Source organism: Rutidosis leptorrhynchoides, chromosome 3, assembly GCF_046630445.1.
Source record: "Rutidosis leptorrhynchoides isolate AG116_Rl617_1_P2 chromosome 3, CSIRO_AGI_Rlap_v1, whole genome shotgun sequence".
In the NCBI taxonomy this organism is placed as follows: Eukaryota; Viridiplantae; Streptophyta; class Magnoliopsida; order Asterales; family Asteraceae; genus Rutidosis; species Rutidosis leptorrhynchoides.
In genome coordinates this window covers 575470175-575484729 of record NC_092335.1, presented here as the reverse complement: position 1 = coordinate 575484729, position 14555 = coordinate 575470175, and the positions used below count along the sequence as shown (strand labels likewise).

At 35.8% G+C, this 14555-nt stretch overlaps 1 protein-coding gene and 1 pseudogene across 1 annotated transcript; one reads left to right on the top strand and one right to left on the bottom strand.

Annotated features, from left to right (window-relative positions):
• The first annotated feature begins 761 nt into the window (after window positions 1-761).
• Window positions 762-3383, top strand: LOC139898678 (zinc finger protein WIP2). The gene is made up of 2 exons (XM_071881435.1): window positions 762-1523; window positions 2776-3383. The coding sequence occupies exons 1-2, from the start codon at window positions 813-815 to the stop codon at window positions 3214-3216; spliced, it is 1152 nt and encodes a 383-aa protein (XP_071737536.1). The 5' UTR covers window positions 762-812; the 3' UTR covers window positions 3217-3383.
• A 937-nt stretch (window positions 3384-4320) lies between these two features.
• LOC139902118 (fasciclin-like arabinogalactan protein 17) lies at window positions 4321-13537 on the bottom strand (annotated as a pseudogene).
• Window positions 13538-14555: the final 1018 nt, after the last annotated feature.

The following is a 14555-nucleotide window of genomic DNA, read 5'->3' as shown; positions in this document are numbered from 1 at the left end:
TCTCAGGTTCATAGAAGTCTTTCGCTGTTTGCTTATACGTTATACAAGCTATGTGCATGGAGTCATGCATGCTTTATTCGAGAAAACTTTGCATTCATAAAATCATCACCATGTATCTTATTTTGACTGCATTGTCAACAGATGTATTATTGTAAACTATTATTTACGGTGATTGTCTATATGTAGAAATCATCAGATGTCAAAAACCTTGAAATTAGATATTCATTTATGGTGTGCCTTTTCAAAAGAATGCAATGTTTACAAAATGTATCATGTAGAGGTCAAAACCTCACCATGAAATCAATGAATAACGTACCGCGTCGATAGCGATTTTGGCGGGTCGTTACAATATCCCACCTTCTCATACACCTCTTGTGTGGTATTGGATTTTGTTGTTGTTGTACTTCATCTAAAATTTTTAATTTCTTTATCAAAATATAAAAAAGTGAAGTAGATAAAAGGTAAGGTTAAAATTATGCAAACGTTTAAAAGTATCATCATAATGAAGGACATGCCAATCTAGTGAATTTTGACCATGGTGATCACAAATTTGACTCTCATGAGTATATACTCACACACTCACCCGCACGTAGCAACATGTAGTACTATAGCTTTACATGGCTTCATTTCTCTTTTAAATAAATAAATAATATTAAAAAAATAAAGAAAGATGTTAAAAACATGTACAAAGACAAGTCTCTAGATTACTTCTTATCACCATCACCATCCATTCTAATTCTTTCTCACTCAATTCTAGCCTATTCTCTCCCCTTCTTGTTCTTCAATTCATCATCATCATCATTATCACAAACATGACTGATCCTTACTCTTCAAATCTCTACTCAAAGTGGTTTAAACTTAATCAATTCTCCACTAATTCTCTTACAAATCTTCATCATGTTGACTCTAATATTCATTTTCAATACCCTCAAACCTACTACTACAACACCTTCCAATCTTCATCATATTCCTCAAACTTTAGAACTATTGATAATAGTATCACTAATCAGCATCCATTTAGTAGTAGTACTCCCCCTACTTCTCCTCCTCTTAAAGAAACTCTCCCTCTTTTGAGCTTAAGCCCATCAAGAAAACCACAAAATTTTGATCATCAACAACAACAAAAACAACAACCATGTTGTAGTAGCACTAATTATCAAGATATGGATGTTGATGGTGATGAATCTGAAGAAGAAGATGATGATGATGATGATGAAAAGGGTGATAGAGTAGCACTGCACATAGGTTTACCAAATGCTAGTGCTGTTGATCTAGCATCTTTGATCTCAAATAACTCATCAAACTCATCTTCTACTACTTGTGATCAAATAATGGTTTCTAAGAATGATAAAACTAAAGACGGAGATGGAGATGAAGGTAGTTTTGGGTATAATTATAGCCCAATTTGTAAACTCAACAAGGGTCAGTATTGGATACCAACACCTTCTCAAATTCTTATTGGCCCTACTCAGTTCTCTTGCCCTGTTTGCTTCAAAACCTTCAATAGATACAACAATTTGCAGGTTGGGTATACCTAATTATATTATAAAACCCTTTTTATTTCATACTAATTGCTTTCATACCTAGATTAGTGTCAGGTAATTATTAATCAGATGTATGCGGTCTAACATGATTGATTATATGCGAGTTAATTGATCCTATGCGAGTCTTTTAAACCTTTCATGTTCTTAAAAGCACTCATAAAATTAACTAAATTATGAAGTTATGAAATTTGACAGATCTCATGAAATATATATTTTAAATTTGTGGGTTTAAATTAGATATAGGTATTGAGGTGAATGCTAGCTAGTATTTGGTTCTAAATAATTTAATTAATTAATCTGCATGGATTGCGGATTTTGGGATCTGAAGTTGATTGAACTTGAACTCAGGCTTACAAACAGTTGTACCCTACAAATTTATTTGATTTGATTTAACTACACACCCAATAATATACTTCATTCTGCTTTTTATACTTGGAAATCTGTGCTTTTGATTAGTGTCCAAGTGAAACTTTTCTTTTCTGTTCTTTTCATTTTTACAGTGTTTTTAACCTTGCAAAATCTCTCTCTCTCTCTCTCTCTCTCTCTCTCTCTCTCTCTCTCTCTCTCTCTCTTCTTTGCATTTAACAATGGTTAAGCCCCAAAAATATGTTGAATGCAAAGTGTGTGCTGTTTTCATCATCACTATGTATGTGGAAACTGACACTAGTGTTGACAAAAGCATGGACTACTTTATACAAATTCTTGAATAATTGAGTTATCATATGAATTTCACAAGTTTTCATATAATTACTAATTCCTGGGCTTAACTAGTTGTATATTTGACTTATCTTATGGTTCACAAAAAGTTGAATTACAATCAAATAATATGTATATCATTTTAGAATTAATGTTGATAACCGACTGACCATTAGCATACAGTTCTTCATACAAATTCTTGCATAATTGAGTTGATCATATAAATTTCACATGTTTTCATATAATTTACTAATTCCTAGGCTTAACTAAGTTGTATATTTGACTTATTTTATGGTTCACAAATTGTTGAATTACACGGTCACATAAGTTGTATGTTATTTCATATATAACGTTGATAACCGACCAAAGGGCCTTTGGCCTAGCGTATTGAGGAGCTCTTTTGACTTTGAGATCATGAGTTTGAGTCCTGTTTCAGACATTATTCATGTAAAATTACGTAGGGTGCGTGAGTTTTCCGTTCTAAAAGAAATAACGTTGATAACCAACAACGCTGATCAACTAATGTATATTGTAGATGCATATGTGGGGGCATGGATCTCAATACAGAAAAGGCCCAGAATCTCTAAGGGGAACTCAACCAACTGGGATGCTAAAGCTACCTTGTTATTGTTGTTCACCCGGGTGTCGTAATAATATCGATCATCCCCGAGCAAGGCCACTCAAAGACTTTAGAACACTACAAACACATTACAAAAGAAAGCATGGAATTAAGCCTTTTATGTGTCGAAAATGTGGTAAGGCTTTTGCAGTAAGGGGTGATTGGAGAACACATGAAAAGAATTGTGGGAAGCTTTGGTATTGCATTTGTGGTTCCGATTTTAAGCACAAACGATCACTTAAAGATCACATTAAAGCTTTTGGTCATGGACACGCAGCGTACGGTGGTCTCAATGGATTTGAAGAAGAAGATGAACCAGCGTCTGAAATTGAGCAAGATGATGATTGTAATTCATGATCATTGTTTTGGGTAAAAGTTATCCAATTGTTAATCTTTATTTACTAGATAATAAATATTGTAGGATTCCTTGCAAGTATTCTTAATGTTCAATCAAAACAATGCTTTAATACCTTTGTAAATCCAATATGGATAAAGCTAGCTTATCTAGTTTCTATAATTATCTTTCCAACCTTAGAACTTATTTATAATTTGAATGAATGAGATTAAATTATGATTGTAAAATTATATCATCTTTCTGTATTAAATTTATTGAGATAAAACCAGGTTATTATTATTTTTTTTTTTTTTGAGAACCATAAACAATAGATTATGACATATGTATACTAGTATAAAATTTTGTTTTTTGTAACCTAGTTTTAATTCTTATTACTTTAGCCAATTGGAGAATATGGGATATGATATATAGTAACAATATCTGAAAAGGAAGAAACATGAAAACCTGTGAGCAAACGCAAAATGGGAAACATGACCCCAGAAAGCATGGAAAAGCTCAGAAATGGTTGTCTGTAATTTATAAATCTAAATGGGATTACATTCATCATAAAATTAAAGCTAGATTTTAATGAAATATATATATTAAAACCTTTAATCATATTTACGAGCTTGTTTGCCAAATAAAAATGCATGTTATATAATGATGAAGTTTTTTTTTTAATGATAATTTGATAATTGGATTATGATACCGTAATCAATTAAAGACCAAAACGAAGAAAATTATATATACTTTGGATCGCATACTGACAAATACCAACTCATTAAGTTTGAATTCGCTATTATGATTGAATTTTATCGATTTAAACATCGAGTTATAGGCTATTCATTGATTAATTCATGAGCACGTAGATGATAGAGCAAAGTTCTTGTTCTAGAGCTCATACAATATGACGAGGCATTAGGTTATTATTTTTGGAAAAAATTACGACATTGGTACCCGTAGTTTGTTCATATTGTCATCACAACACCTAAACTCCTATATTTGCGTAGTTAGTACATGTGGTTTCATTAAGTTACATGTTTAATACCTCAACCTAACCGATGTCTATTTTTAATGGATAACCCCTCACATGTGCCACGCATGTGAGGGTAATTTCGTCCCTTGATTTATTTTACTTCATATAAAATGTCAGCTAGTTCATTATACACACCGTAATGCAGTAAAGTTTGGATAACGTCTTTGACTTGACTTTCACCGTCAAAATGATGACGTGGACCTCCGGGTCCAGGTGCAGGAGCTGGAGCCAGTGACGGACACAGTGCCATGCATTGTGTCGTAAACCGGAAGAACATATGGTGAACCAGCTGGTACAGGTGCAGCCAATTTTTTTAAACGGTGTGTTCTGGGATCCACAACAGGTGCTCCTTCGGGTAAAATTGCGGATATTGAAGTCAAACTACGCCGTTTGTTGAATCCCACTTGAACGGATCTTGGCACAAGTAGTCTCTCAATCCGGTGGATTAATCTGTCAGGTCGAGTGACGTCATCGGGTCAGTTCACCTTCACTAGACCACCGACTATTTTCTCGCCGAATTTTTCGCAGGTCAATGGCAAATGGTTCTCATTTCATCGACAGAAAGCGTCTTGTAATGAGCTGATAATACATCCTCATGACCCGACCATTGGTCCGACCTGACCCGAGATGGAATGATGTGAAAAAGCAACGAATTTTTCAACGATTTGAGATTACCGGGTTGAAGTGAGAAGCGTATTCACCGAATCTGTTTGTCTTTCCAAAGCTTCATAATTCGATGCGAATATAGTGATATTGTGATTTAAAACAGTTGTTCTAGGCTTTGTAATAAAATCGCTTTCTCAACGAGTTTTGATAACTCACTGTAGTGTGAATCGAGCAACAAGAACTGAATTCGAATTGATTTGTGTAGAATCTTATTTAGGGTTTTGAGTTTGTAATGCCTCTACATTTAGTACAATTTTGAACGCAAATAGCAGCTTGAATGCATCATAATTTGATGCATTCGAATCAGAAACCATGATGTCTAAGAAGTTCAGAAAAAAAACTATCGAAGAAATATTTTCTACTTGATTTTTGTGTTTTGTTAATTTGGGTTTATAATTTTTAGTTTTACTGACTACCAATGGTTGTTTTCTTATTCTGATTGTGTTTTTATATGAACTAAAATAAATCAAGAGACAAAATTACCTCACATGCATGGCATATGTGAGGGGTTAGCCATTAAAAATAGACGGCCGTTAGGTTAGGGTATTATACAGGTAATTTAATGAAACCACAGGTACCAACGACACAAAAATAGAAGTTTAGGTATTGTGATAAAAATTTGAACAAATCACAGGTGTCAACGACGTAATTTTTTCTTTATTTTTGACTAATCAACTATTAACAACTTCTATTTACATTTTGGATTAGCTCCTTGCGTCTAATCTAACTTCACTGTTTAGATTACAAAACAGTTAATTATCCGATTCTTAATCTATAGTTTCTATTATATTGCTAAAATGATGATATCATTATTAGGCTAATTACTTTGTTAAGAAAAAATCAAAAAGAAAAAGAAAAAAAATCTAATCAAGGTGGATGATGTCATTAATCTAAATAATTTTGAATTAAAATTAAATCTTATTAATTAATTATTATTATTAAATCTTATTAATAATTATTTTAACTATTTAAATTAAATAATTTTAAATTATTGTAATTAATTATTTTGAATTGAGTACGAGAAGGTATAAAAGTTAGGTAGAATGAAACCAATTTTATATTTATAATTTTAATTTACACTTTTAAAATAAAATGACAACCAATATTATCTCTTATGATTGGATGAGGATTGTTTAATATGCATTTTAGGTGTTTGATGAAATGTTCAGCTGACGAGTTTGTTAGTCGGACTATGTGATTCCACGGGTCATTAAACTAAATAAATCTAGTATTTACGTTCACTTAATACCTAAAACATATCATTAAACTGTTTCGTTTAAACAAACCTGTGGTTCCACGGGTCATTTCACTAGTAAACTAATAAATGGATAAAGTTTTCATGTACGTCTTAACTTATTCAGGGAGAGCAAAAATTATTTTACCTACATTTTCATGACCGTTTTCAACCTTAGCCTTCAATAATTTACCACTTAGCTACAAAATGTGTAATTTGGGAGATTTAAATTTAAATTAAAGCTGAGACATTTTGTAATCTGGACACTGATATTACACTATATTGATCACTATTACACATTGGTATTGGTATGAATAATCTGATTCTTCATAGTAGGATTTTCATCAAGATGCATATACAAGCATTAATGACAAGGGCAATGAGAATTATTTCTCAAAAAAACAGATGTATCTACCACTTTTACTAGTCATGATATATTTTTCAAGAAACATTCAACGATGAAGACAGACATTATGTAATTGATCCTTCTGATAAGGTATGATACAGTACAAATATATGACAGGTTCTAAATTCTTCACATGAGCAAATGCATGTTTGGAGGGTTGTGAATGTGACATTGCTTACATGTTCAACAGTATCCATTTGTGTTTTTTTATGTTTTCTGGTCAAACACTCACTAACCATCATCAATTCTCTCATATCACCCTTTTCCCATTTCTTTATTTTCTTTCACACACAAGTATATATACAATTTTCCTTACACCTCTTCATATTAAAATTAACTATCATAACTTAAATTTTTAATAGTCATATCAACACTATATTCTATCACTAATCCATATATAACTAATAACTAACACTACTTATCATAGAACTTATGCATACATGGACTTGATGTTGATGTTAGTGATTTTAATATCATCTAATATTCATTAGTTAATTAGCATTTAAAATGCAAGAGTTAGCTAGTTATACTTAACAACGGATTCAGAGAGTGTGAAACGCACGTCCATAAAAGTTGCCTAGTAATTATCGCGTAAATTGCGGCACCCTTTGCAGGGTCCAAGGAGCAGCGCCCCTGGCTAGGGTCCCGCTCCCGGGTGAGTGGGCAGGGGTCGAGGGGACAGAGCCCCTCGCGTGGCTCAGGGCAGCAACTCGAAACCTCAACCGAAAAAGCACTATATTTTATACGAAAAGTTATCTTCCAACCGATATTTTCGTCAAATGGTAAGACTTTTAGTCAACTTATTTTCCTGCCAAAATGAAGAGGTGCATTTCTTCATGATAACTTTCATAACTGATTACATTTTCGGTTTTATGGTTCTCTGCATTCATTCAAAACACACATACAAAAACGTACATACTCTCTAATAATTGATTTTGAATTTTTCTTGCCTGGAAATAAAATCCATTATTGTCTTATCCCAATTAAGATTTCGTGTAAACCCGAGACTTGTGAGGAGCGAAATCCTTAATTAGGAAAATGTTTCGCCAGTCAGGAACCAATCCATATTATCTGTTTTATACATGTGTTCTAACACTTAACCCACAATAACACACACATACCAGGTGATCAAGCTTGTTTTCGTCACCGGTTCGGGAGGCAGTACTCGGTTTTAGCTTGAGTGCAAAGAGTGGGGAAATATTTGGGAATGGACTGTTCGCTCTCAGGTACGGTTACTTACTATATATGAGGATCTCAAAAGGGTGGTTGGCAGTCAACCTATGCGGGTTCGACTCGAGTATGGGCTCGAGTGAGTGAGTAATGAGTTAAGTAGTGAGAGAGTACTTCTAGAGAGAGAAAGCACTTGCTCTCAATAGATTTCTGATATCTAAATGATTGTGATGTGACTTATGATGTTTGTGAATGACAGTAGTATATTTATAGGCAATCACTATGGTTTACGTTGTCGTGGGTCTGGCAATTCTGACTTGTCATTCTATATTGGGTTGGCCAACATTGATAATTGGGCCCAAGCATTTTGGGGCTGGTATGTCTGGCATACGTGGCACATCAATGATGTGTGCGCGCTGCCATGTACAGGGCTTGCGTGTAACACTGTCTTGTACTGGGCTTACGTGTAAACACGACTTTGACGGATGGTGTGAACTGTGAAACGGTTTCCAACTACTTAATGGATTGTGTCTTCTCACTCGATTGGCCATATGACGTCATTCTTATGTCATTCGAATAACGATTACCTTCTATAGTAGGTTTTCTTTTAGGTGATTCTACGGTTACCGGATAGCTTATCCAGTAGGCTTTAAAGTCAAAGTTGAGAATAAAAGACTTTGAAAAGTCAAAATATGAAACGGAAGAGTATCTATGTAACATGCATGTCATATAAGTGTAACATTACATGCTAAGTGTACATTTTTTCTATCATTAAGACTGGTTGAAGCTATTGAGTAGTGTTTCTTTGTATGGACAAACATCACGGCATCCGCCATCATGAATGGTTTTAATTTGCTAATATAGTTTAGAATGATTCTATTCTAATTCGTGACATATTAGAAGTGGAAGAATCTCTGACAGGATCATCACGGACATTCATAACCAATTTGATTCCCCGTGTGATTGTCAAACATCGCCTAAATACCAATCCCATTATATACCATTCACACATTGGCAGATTATAGAGTACTCCGGAGGGAGTACCCGCCCCACCTGGATTTAACGGGAAAAAAAATTTGCACTAAAAAATTCAAAATTTTACTAAAAATAAGATTTTTTTAGTGTTTGCCCCTGCTGACAATGAAAAATTTATTAAATTCATACACCCGCCCCATCTGTACTCGGGTTCAAGTTCCGCCACTGCATTCACAAATTATCTTTTCATTATTAATGTAACACCAACCATTTTTTTTTTAAAAAACAGCGGAAGACTTATTTATTAAAATCACAACATCAAATACATCACAGCATAAATCCACATAATTAAGTTTAAGTTTACACTACGGTGTTACTTATTACAAAATATATGTTACAAAAGTCCACATCAGAGTTCACATGTCAAACATGTCTTCAACACAAGCACCCGTCCAAACTAGCAGTACCTAAACCTGCAAAGGTGGAAATGTTGGGGTTAACATAACGCTAAGTGAATGGAATCTATCTATCAGATATCACATAAGCACCACACATGCGAACAACATCACCGACATGATAACAACCAACTAGCATACAACATAAGACAATATGAGGATCGACGGCTTGTACGGGCACACGACACCTAGCTGATCGGGCTAGTGTCTACCGATAGTCCTTTCCTGTTGAATCAATACACAATCAACATAAATGAACCCAACCTCCTCGGGCCTGGTTGACCTCATACGGACTCTAACCTCCTCGGGCTTGGTTATGAGTCCTCAGCCTCCTCTGGCCTGGCTGGTGCCAAACACAGTGCGCACATAATATCACATAATCAAAGTAAGCATGCAATCATCTAAATAGCATGGCAACCTTATTTAAACATGGCAATATCACTATTTAAAGCATGGTAAAAGAATAAATCATAGTAGCATGGCATGGTACTTAAACGCTATCCGAAGATAGACCCACTCACCGATTACCAGCTACAGCTCAGTTATCTTACTTCCGAGCTTCTTCCTTGTTCTTATCACCTGAGAACAACACAAACAAAGTCAATATACATATCTCAATCAATAGTATAATCAAATCATACTATAAACTAGGTCATAACATCATTTCATAAGTCCACAACATAACTCCATTCAATATCATCAAACAAGTACGTGGAAAACGGGACATACACGCCAAAACCTATTTTCTCGCCCCAAAAATTTTTTTATCTAGCTTCTTAAAATTTTATCATTGAAAATTACTCTTCAATACGATTCCAATGATATTTGATTCATCAAAAATGGAGTTACGGTTTGAAAGTTATGACCAAAACAAATTTCTCAAAATGCTGAAAAGACACACTACCCAACTCGGTAGTGTGTGACCTAGACACTCGGTCGAGTGTGTAGTCACACGGCCGAATGAGTAGAGTCACTCGACCAAATGTCTTTTCAAAAGACACACTAACGAGTGTGTAGATACAAGGCCCAATTCAAAAGACACACTGCCGAGTGTGTAGACACACGACCCACTTCCAAAAGACACACTAGCGAGTGTGATTCTTGAGCTGCAGAAATTGGAAAAGTGACGGGTTTGAGCCAAAAATACCAAATCTCGATCATGTACTCGTATTTGACCTCGAAACTTATCACATCTTGTTTATAAAACCTTTTGGGACATAAACCCACAAGTATTACATCAAAACAACAACAAATTGCACCAATTTGACATCAAAACCCACTTTGACAAAACCTAACTTCAAACCCAAATTGATACAAATTTAGGTAAAAAAAAAAAAATGGGTAATTCTTACCTTGTTTGAATCAGTAAAACACAAAGAATCGATTTCTAACACAAATCAAACTTCAAATCGAGATTTAGAGAATTAGGGTTTCAAGAAAGAGATGGAGTTAGGTACGAGGTGTTTAAGTGATGTTTTAGAGAGAATGAGAAAAATGAGTTGAACCAACAGCTCATAGTCACTTAATAGGGTTAAAACCCATACCCCTCAACACACGGGTATTTATCAGTTATCTGAAATCTTACGTACCTCGTTAGGCGGTCCTAACGGAGTCCAAATTAAATAAACAAACATGTTCTGTGAGCCTTGTCACAAACTAGTCTTAACCAAATAATAAAATAACACTATTCACATAATTAATATAAAAGCATATAAAACATATAATAAAACCCTAAGGGTAAAATAGTCCACTTACAACTAGCCCGGATTTTAGTCTGTTACAAATCCACCCCCTTAAAGAGATTCCGCCCTTGGAATCTGGTTTAGGTCAAACAAATGAGGGTAACGAGTATTCATCAACTATTCTGTCTCCCACGTAAGATTCGACCCCAAACTATGCTTCCACTCAATCAACACCATCGGAATCTGTTTCTTTCTCAGCTTAGTTATCTTACGATCAGCTATACGAATCGGCTCTTCCACCAACTTCTTACTCAAATAAACCTTTAAATCTTTCAAAAGTTGCGTCTCATCTTTTACCTTACACTTACGTAGATAACACACATTAAAAGTATTATGAATACATGCTAATTCATGCGGAGTATCCAAAACCACAGTTTGATCATTCAATATCTCACTGATCGAAAACGACCTAATAAACCTTGGCGCAAGCTTACCCCGTTTACCAAATCTGATAACCCCTTTCCACGGTGAAACTTTCAGATACACACGATCACCCACACTAAAAGTTACCGAACGTCTACGTGGATCAGCATACATTTTCTGCCTGTCTCTAGCGGCTTTCAATTTTTCTCACGCAATAGCAACTTTTTCGGCAGTCATTTGAACAATTTCAGGACCTGCAAATTGTTTCTCCCCGGCTTCTAACCAATAAGTCGGAGTTCTGTAATGACGACCGTACAACATTTCATAAGGAGGCATCCTTTACTCGAATGATATGAGTTGTTATATGCGAATTCAACCAACGGCAAATGCGAACCCCACGACCCATAGTATTCTAACATACAAGCCCTTAACATATCCACTAAAGTCTGTATCGTTCTCTCACTCTGACTGTCTGTCTGAGGATGATAAGCTATACTCAAATTTACACGTGTACCCAAATTCTGTTGTAGACTGTTCCAGAAGTTTGACACAAATCTAGAATCTCTGTCTGATACAATAGATAACGGCACACCATGTCGACTAACAATCTCTTTCACATACAACACGGCGAGTTCACTTAATGACGATGTTTCACGAGTAGCTAGAAAGTGAGCACTTTTGGTCAAACGGTCAACTATTACCCAAATCATATCGTGTCGTAACGAACCATATGGTTTTTGATGTTCTGCCTTCACTTGTGCACAAATATGACATTTTTCAACAAAAAGAGCGATGTTTGTTTTCATAATAGGATAATAATACACAGATTTCAAATCATGATACATTTCATTGCTGCCTGAATGGACTGTCAGTCTAGATTTATGCGCTTCTGTCAAGATTAAATCCCTCAAGTCTCCGAACATAGGCACCCAAACACGGTTATGAAAGGTCTTAAGTTCACGTGAGTCATCGTCTAGGTCAAATTTTCATTTAGTCACAAGTTCATATTTCACATGTTCATCTTTCAAAGCAACAGCTTGAACAATTTTCAATTGGTCGATTAAATTCGAAGTTATACTCAAACGCAGGAATTTAACATTATCACTAGAGTTTTTGCGACTTAAAGCATCTGCAACGACGTTTGCTTTACCCGGATGGTATTTAATTTCACAATCATAATCTTAAATCAACTCTTGCCATCCTCTTTGACACATATTCATTTCTTTCGGTGAGAAAATATATTGCAAACTCTTGTGATCTGTACATATAACACAATGGGTTCCATACAAATAGTGTCTCCACAGTTTCAAAGCAAACACTACTGCAGCCATTTCAAGATCATGTACAGGGTAGTTTTTCTCATGAATTTTCAACTGACGCGAGGCGTAGGTAATTACTTTGTCTCTCTGCATCAATACACAACCCAACCCGGCAAATGAAGCATCATAGTATACCACAAAATCATCTGAACCTTCTGGTAAAGCTAACACTGGTGCCTGACACAACAACTATTTCAACGTCTGAAAATCCTTTTCTTGTTCATCATTCCATCAAAAGGGTACGTCTTTTCGAGTCAACTTAGTCAACGGACCCGTTATTTTCGAGAAATCCTTGATAAATCTGTGATAATAACCGGCCAATCCCAGAAAACTCTTAATCTCAGTAGGAGTCCTCGGAGAATTCCAATTCATTACTGCTTCTATTTTAGATGGATCCACTTTGATACCCTAAGCACATATAACATGACCCAAAAACTGAACCTCTCGTAACCAGAACTCACACTTTGAAAACTTAGCAAACAGCTGTTCTCGTTTCAACAGATTCAAAATCTTTCTCAAATGCTGAGCATGCTCAACCTCTATTTTCGAATACACCAATATGTCGTCAATAAACACAATCACAAACTTGTCTAAAAAAGGACGGCACACTCTATTCATCAAATCCATGAAAATTGCTGGCGCATTCGTCAACCCACACGGCATGACCAAAAACTCGTAATGACCATACCTTGTTCTAAACGCTGTATTCGGTATATCTGATTCTGCAACACAAAACTGATGATACCCTGACCCTAAGTCTAGCTTTGAAAAGTATGAAGCACCCTTCAACTGATCGAATAAATCATCTATTCGAGGTAAATGATACTTATTCTTCACTATTCTTTTGTTCAACTCACGATAATCGATACACATACGCATTGGACCATCTTTATTTTTCACAAACAATACGGGAGCACCCCACAGAGACGAACTCGGTTGAATAAACCGACGATCTAACAATTCTTGAAACTGAGACATCATATCACGAATCTCAGGTGGAGCTAAACACTATGGAGCTTTTGCAATTGGAGTAGTTCCCAACATTAACTCAATCTTATATTCCACTTCCCTCACTGGAGGTAGACCTGGTAACTCATCTGGAAACACCTCTGGGAATTCAGAAACCATTGGAATATCGGAGACCGTTTTCTTCTCTTTCTTGGCATCGATAACATAGGCCATGAAGGATTCACGCCCCTTAGCAAGTGACTACTTCGCCTTCATCATAGAAATTAACGGAAAACTTAACCCATCCCGTTCCCCACGGGCCACAACACGGGTTCCATCGGTCAAATGAAAGGTCACCATTTTCTTATCACACTTAATGTGGGTCTTATGTAGGATCATCCAGTTCATCCCTAACACTACGTCAAAACTAGGGATAGGCAGCACTAAACAAGACATAGCAAACGGTCTACCATCCATTTCTATACTAGCTCCAGACGCATATGTTGACTGGAACTGTCTTACCGTCAGCTACCTCTACTCTAATAGGCTCAGGAAGCACAGTAGCAGGTAACCCTAGCTTAGTACAGAAATCTAAAGACATAAATATCCTATTCGCACTAGAATCAAACAATAGTCTAGCACGTATTGAGTTAATTAAGAACATACCGGTGATCACATCGTCAGTTGCAGTAGCTGTCTCAACTGACATCTAAAAAGCCCTTTCCTCTGCTGATGGAGGGTTCTTCCTCTTCTTCTCACTCGAGGCAGTAGACGGTTGATGCCGAACGCACACCTGACCCTGCCCTGGAACTAACACTCTTGGACGGACAACTTTCTGCACGATGCCCAGATTAATGATAATTCTAGCACACACTACTTGGGAATGAGCAAGCTTGTGAATCGTGCCCAATTACACCACATCTTATGCACCGCCTAGTCACATCTGAACTCTGACCATTATGTGAAGATTTACAATTGCGGCACCAATCCCTTCTACCAGATCCAGACCCAGAACTACTCTGACCACTTTTACCCTTTAATCTAAACC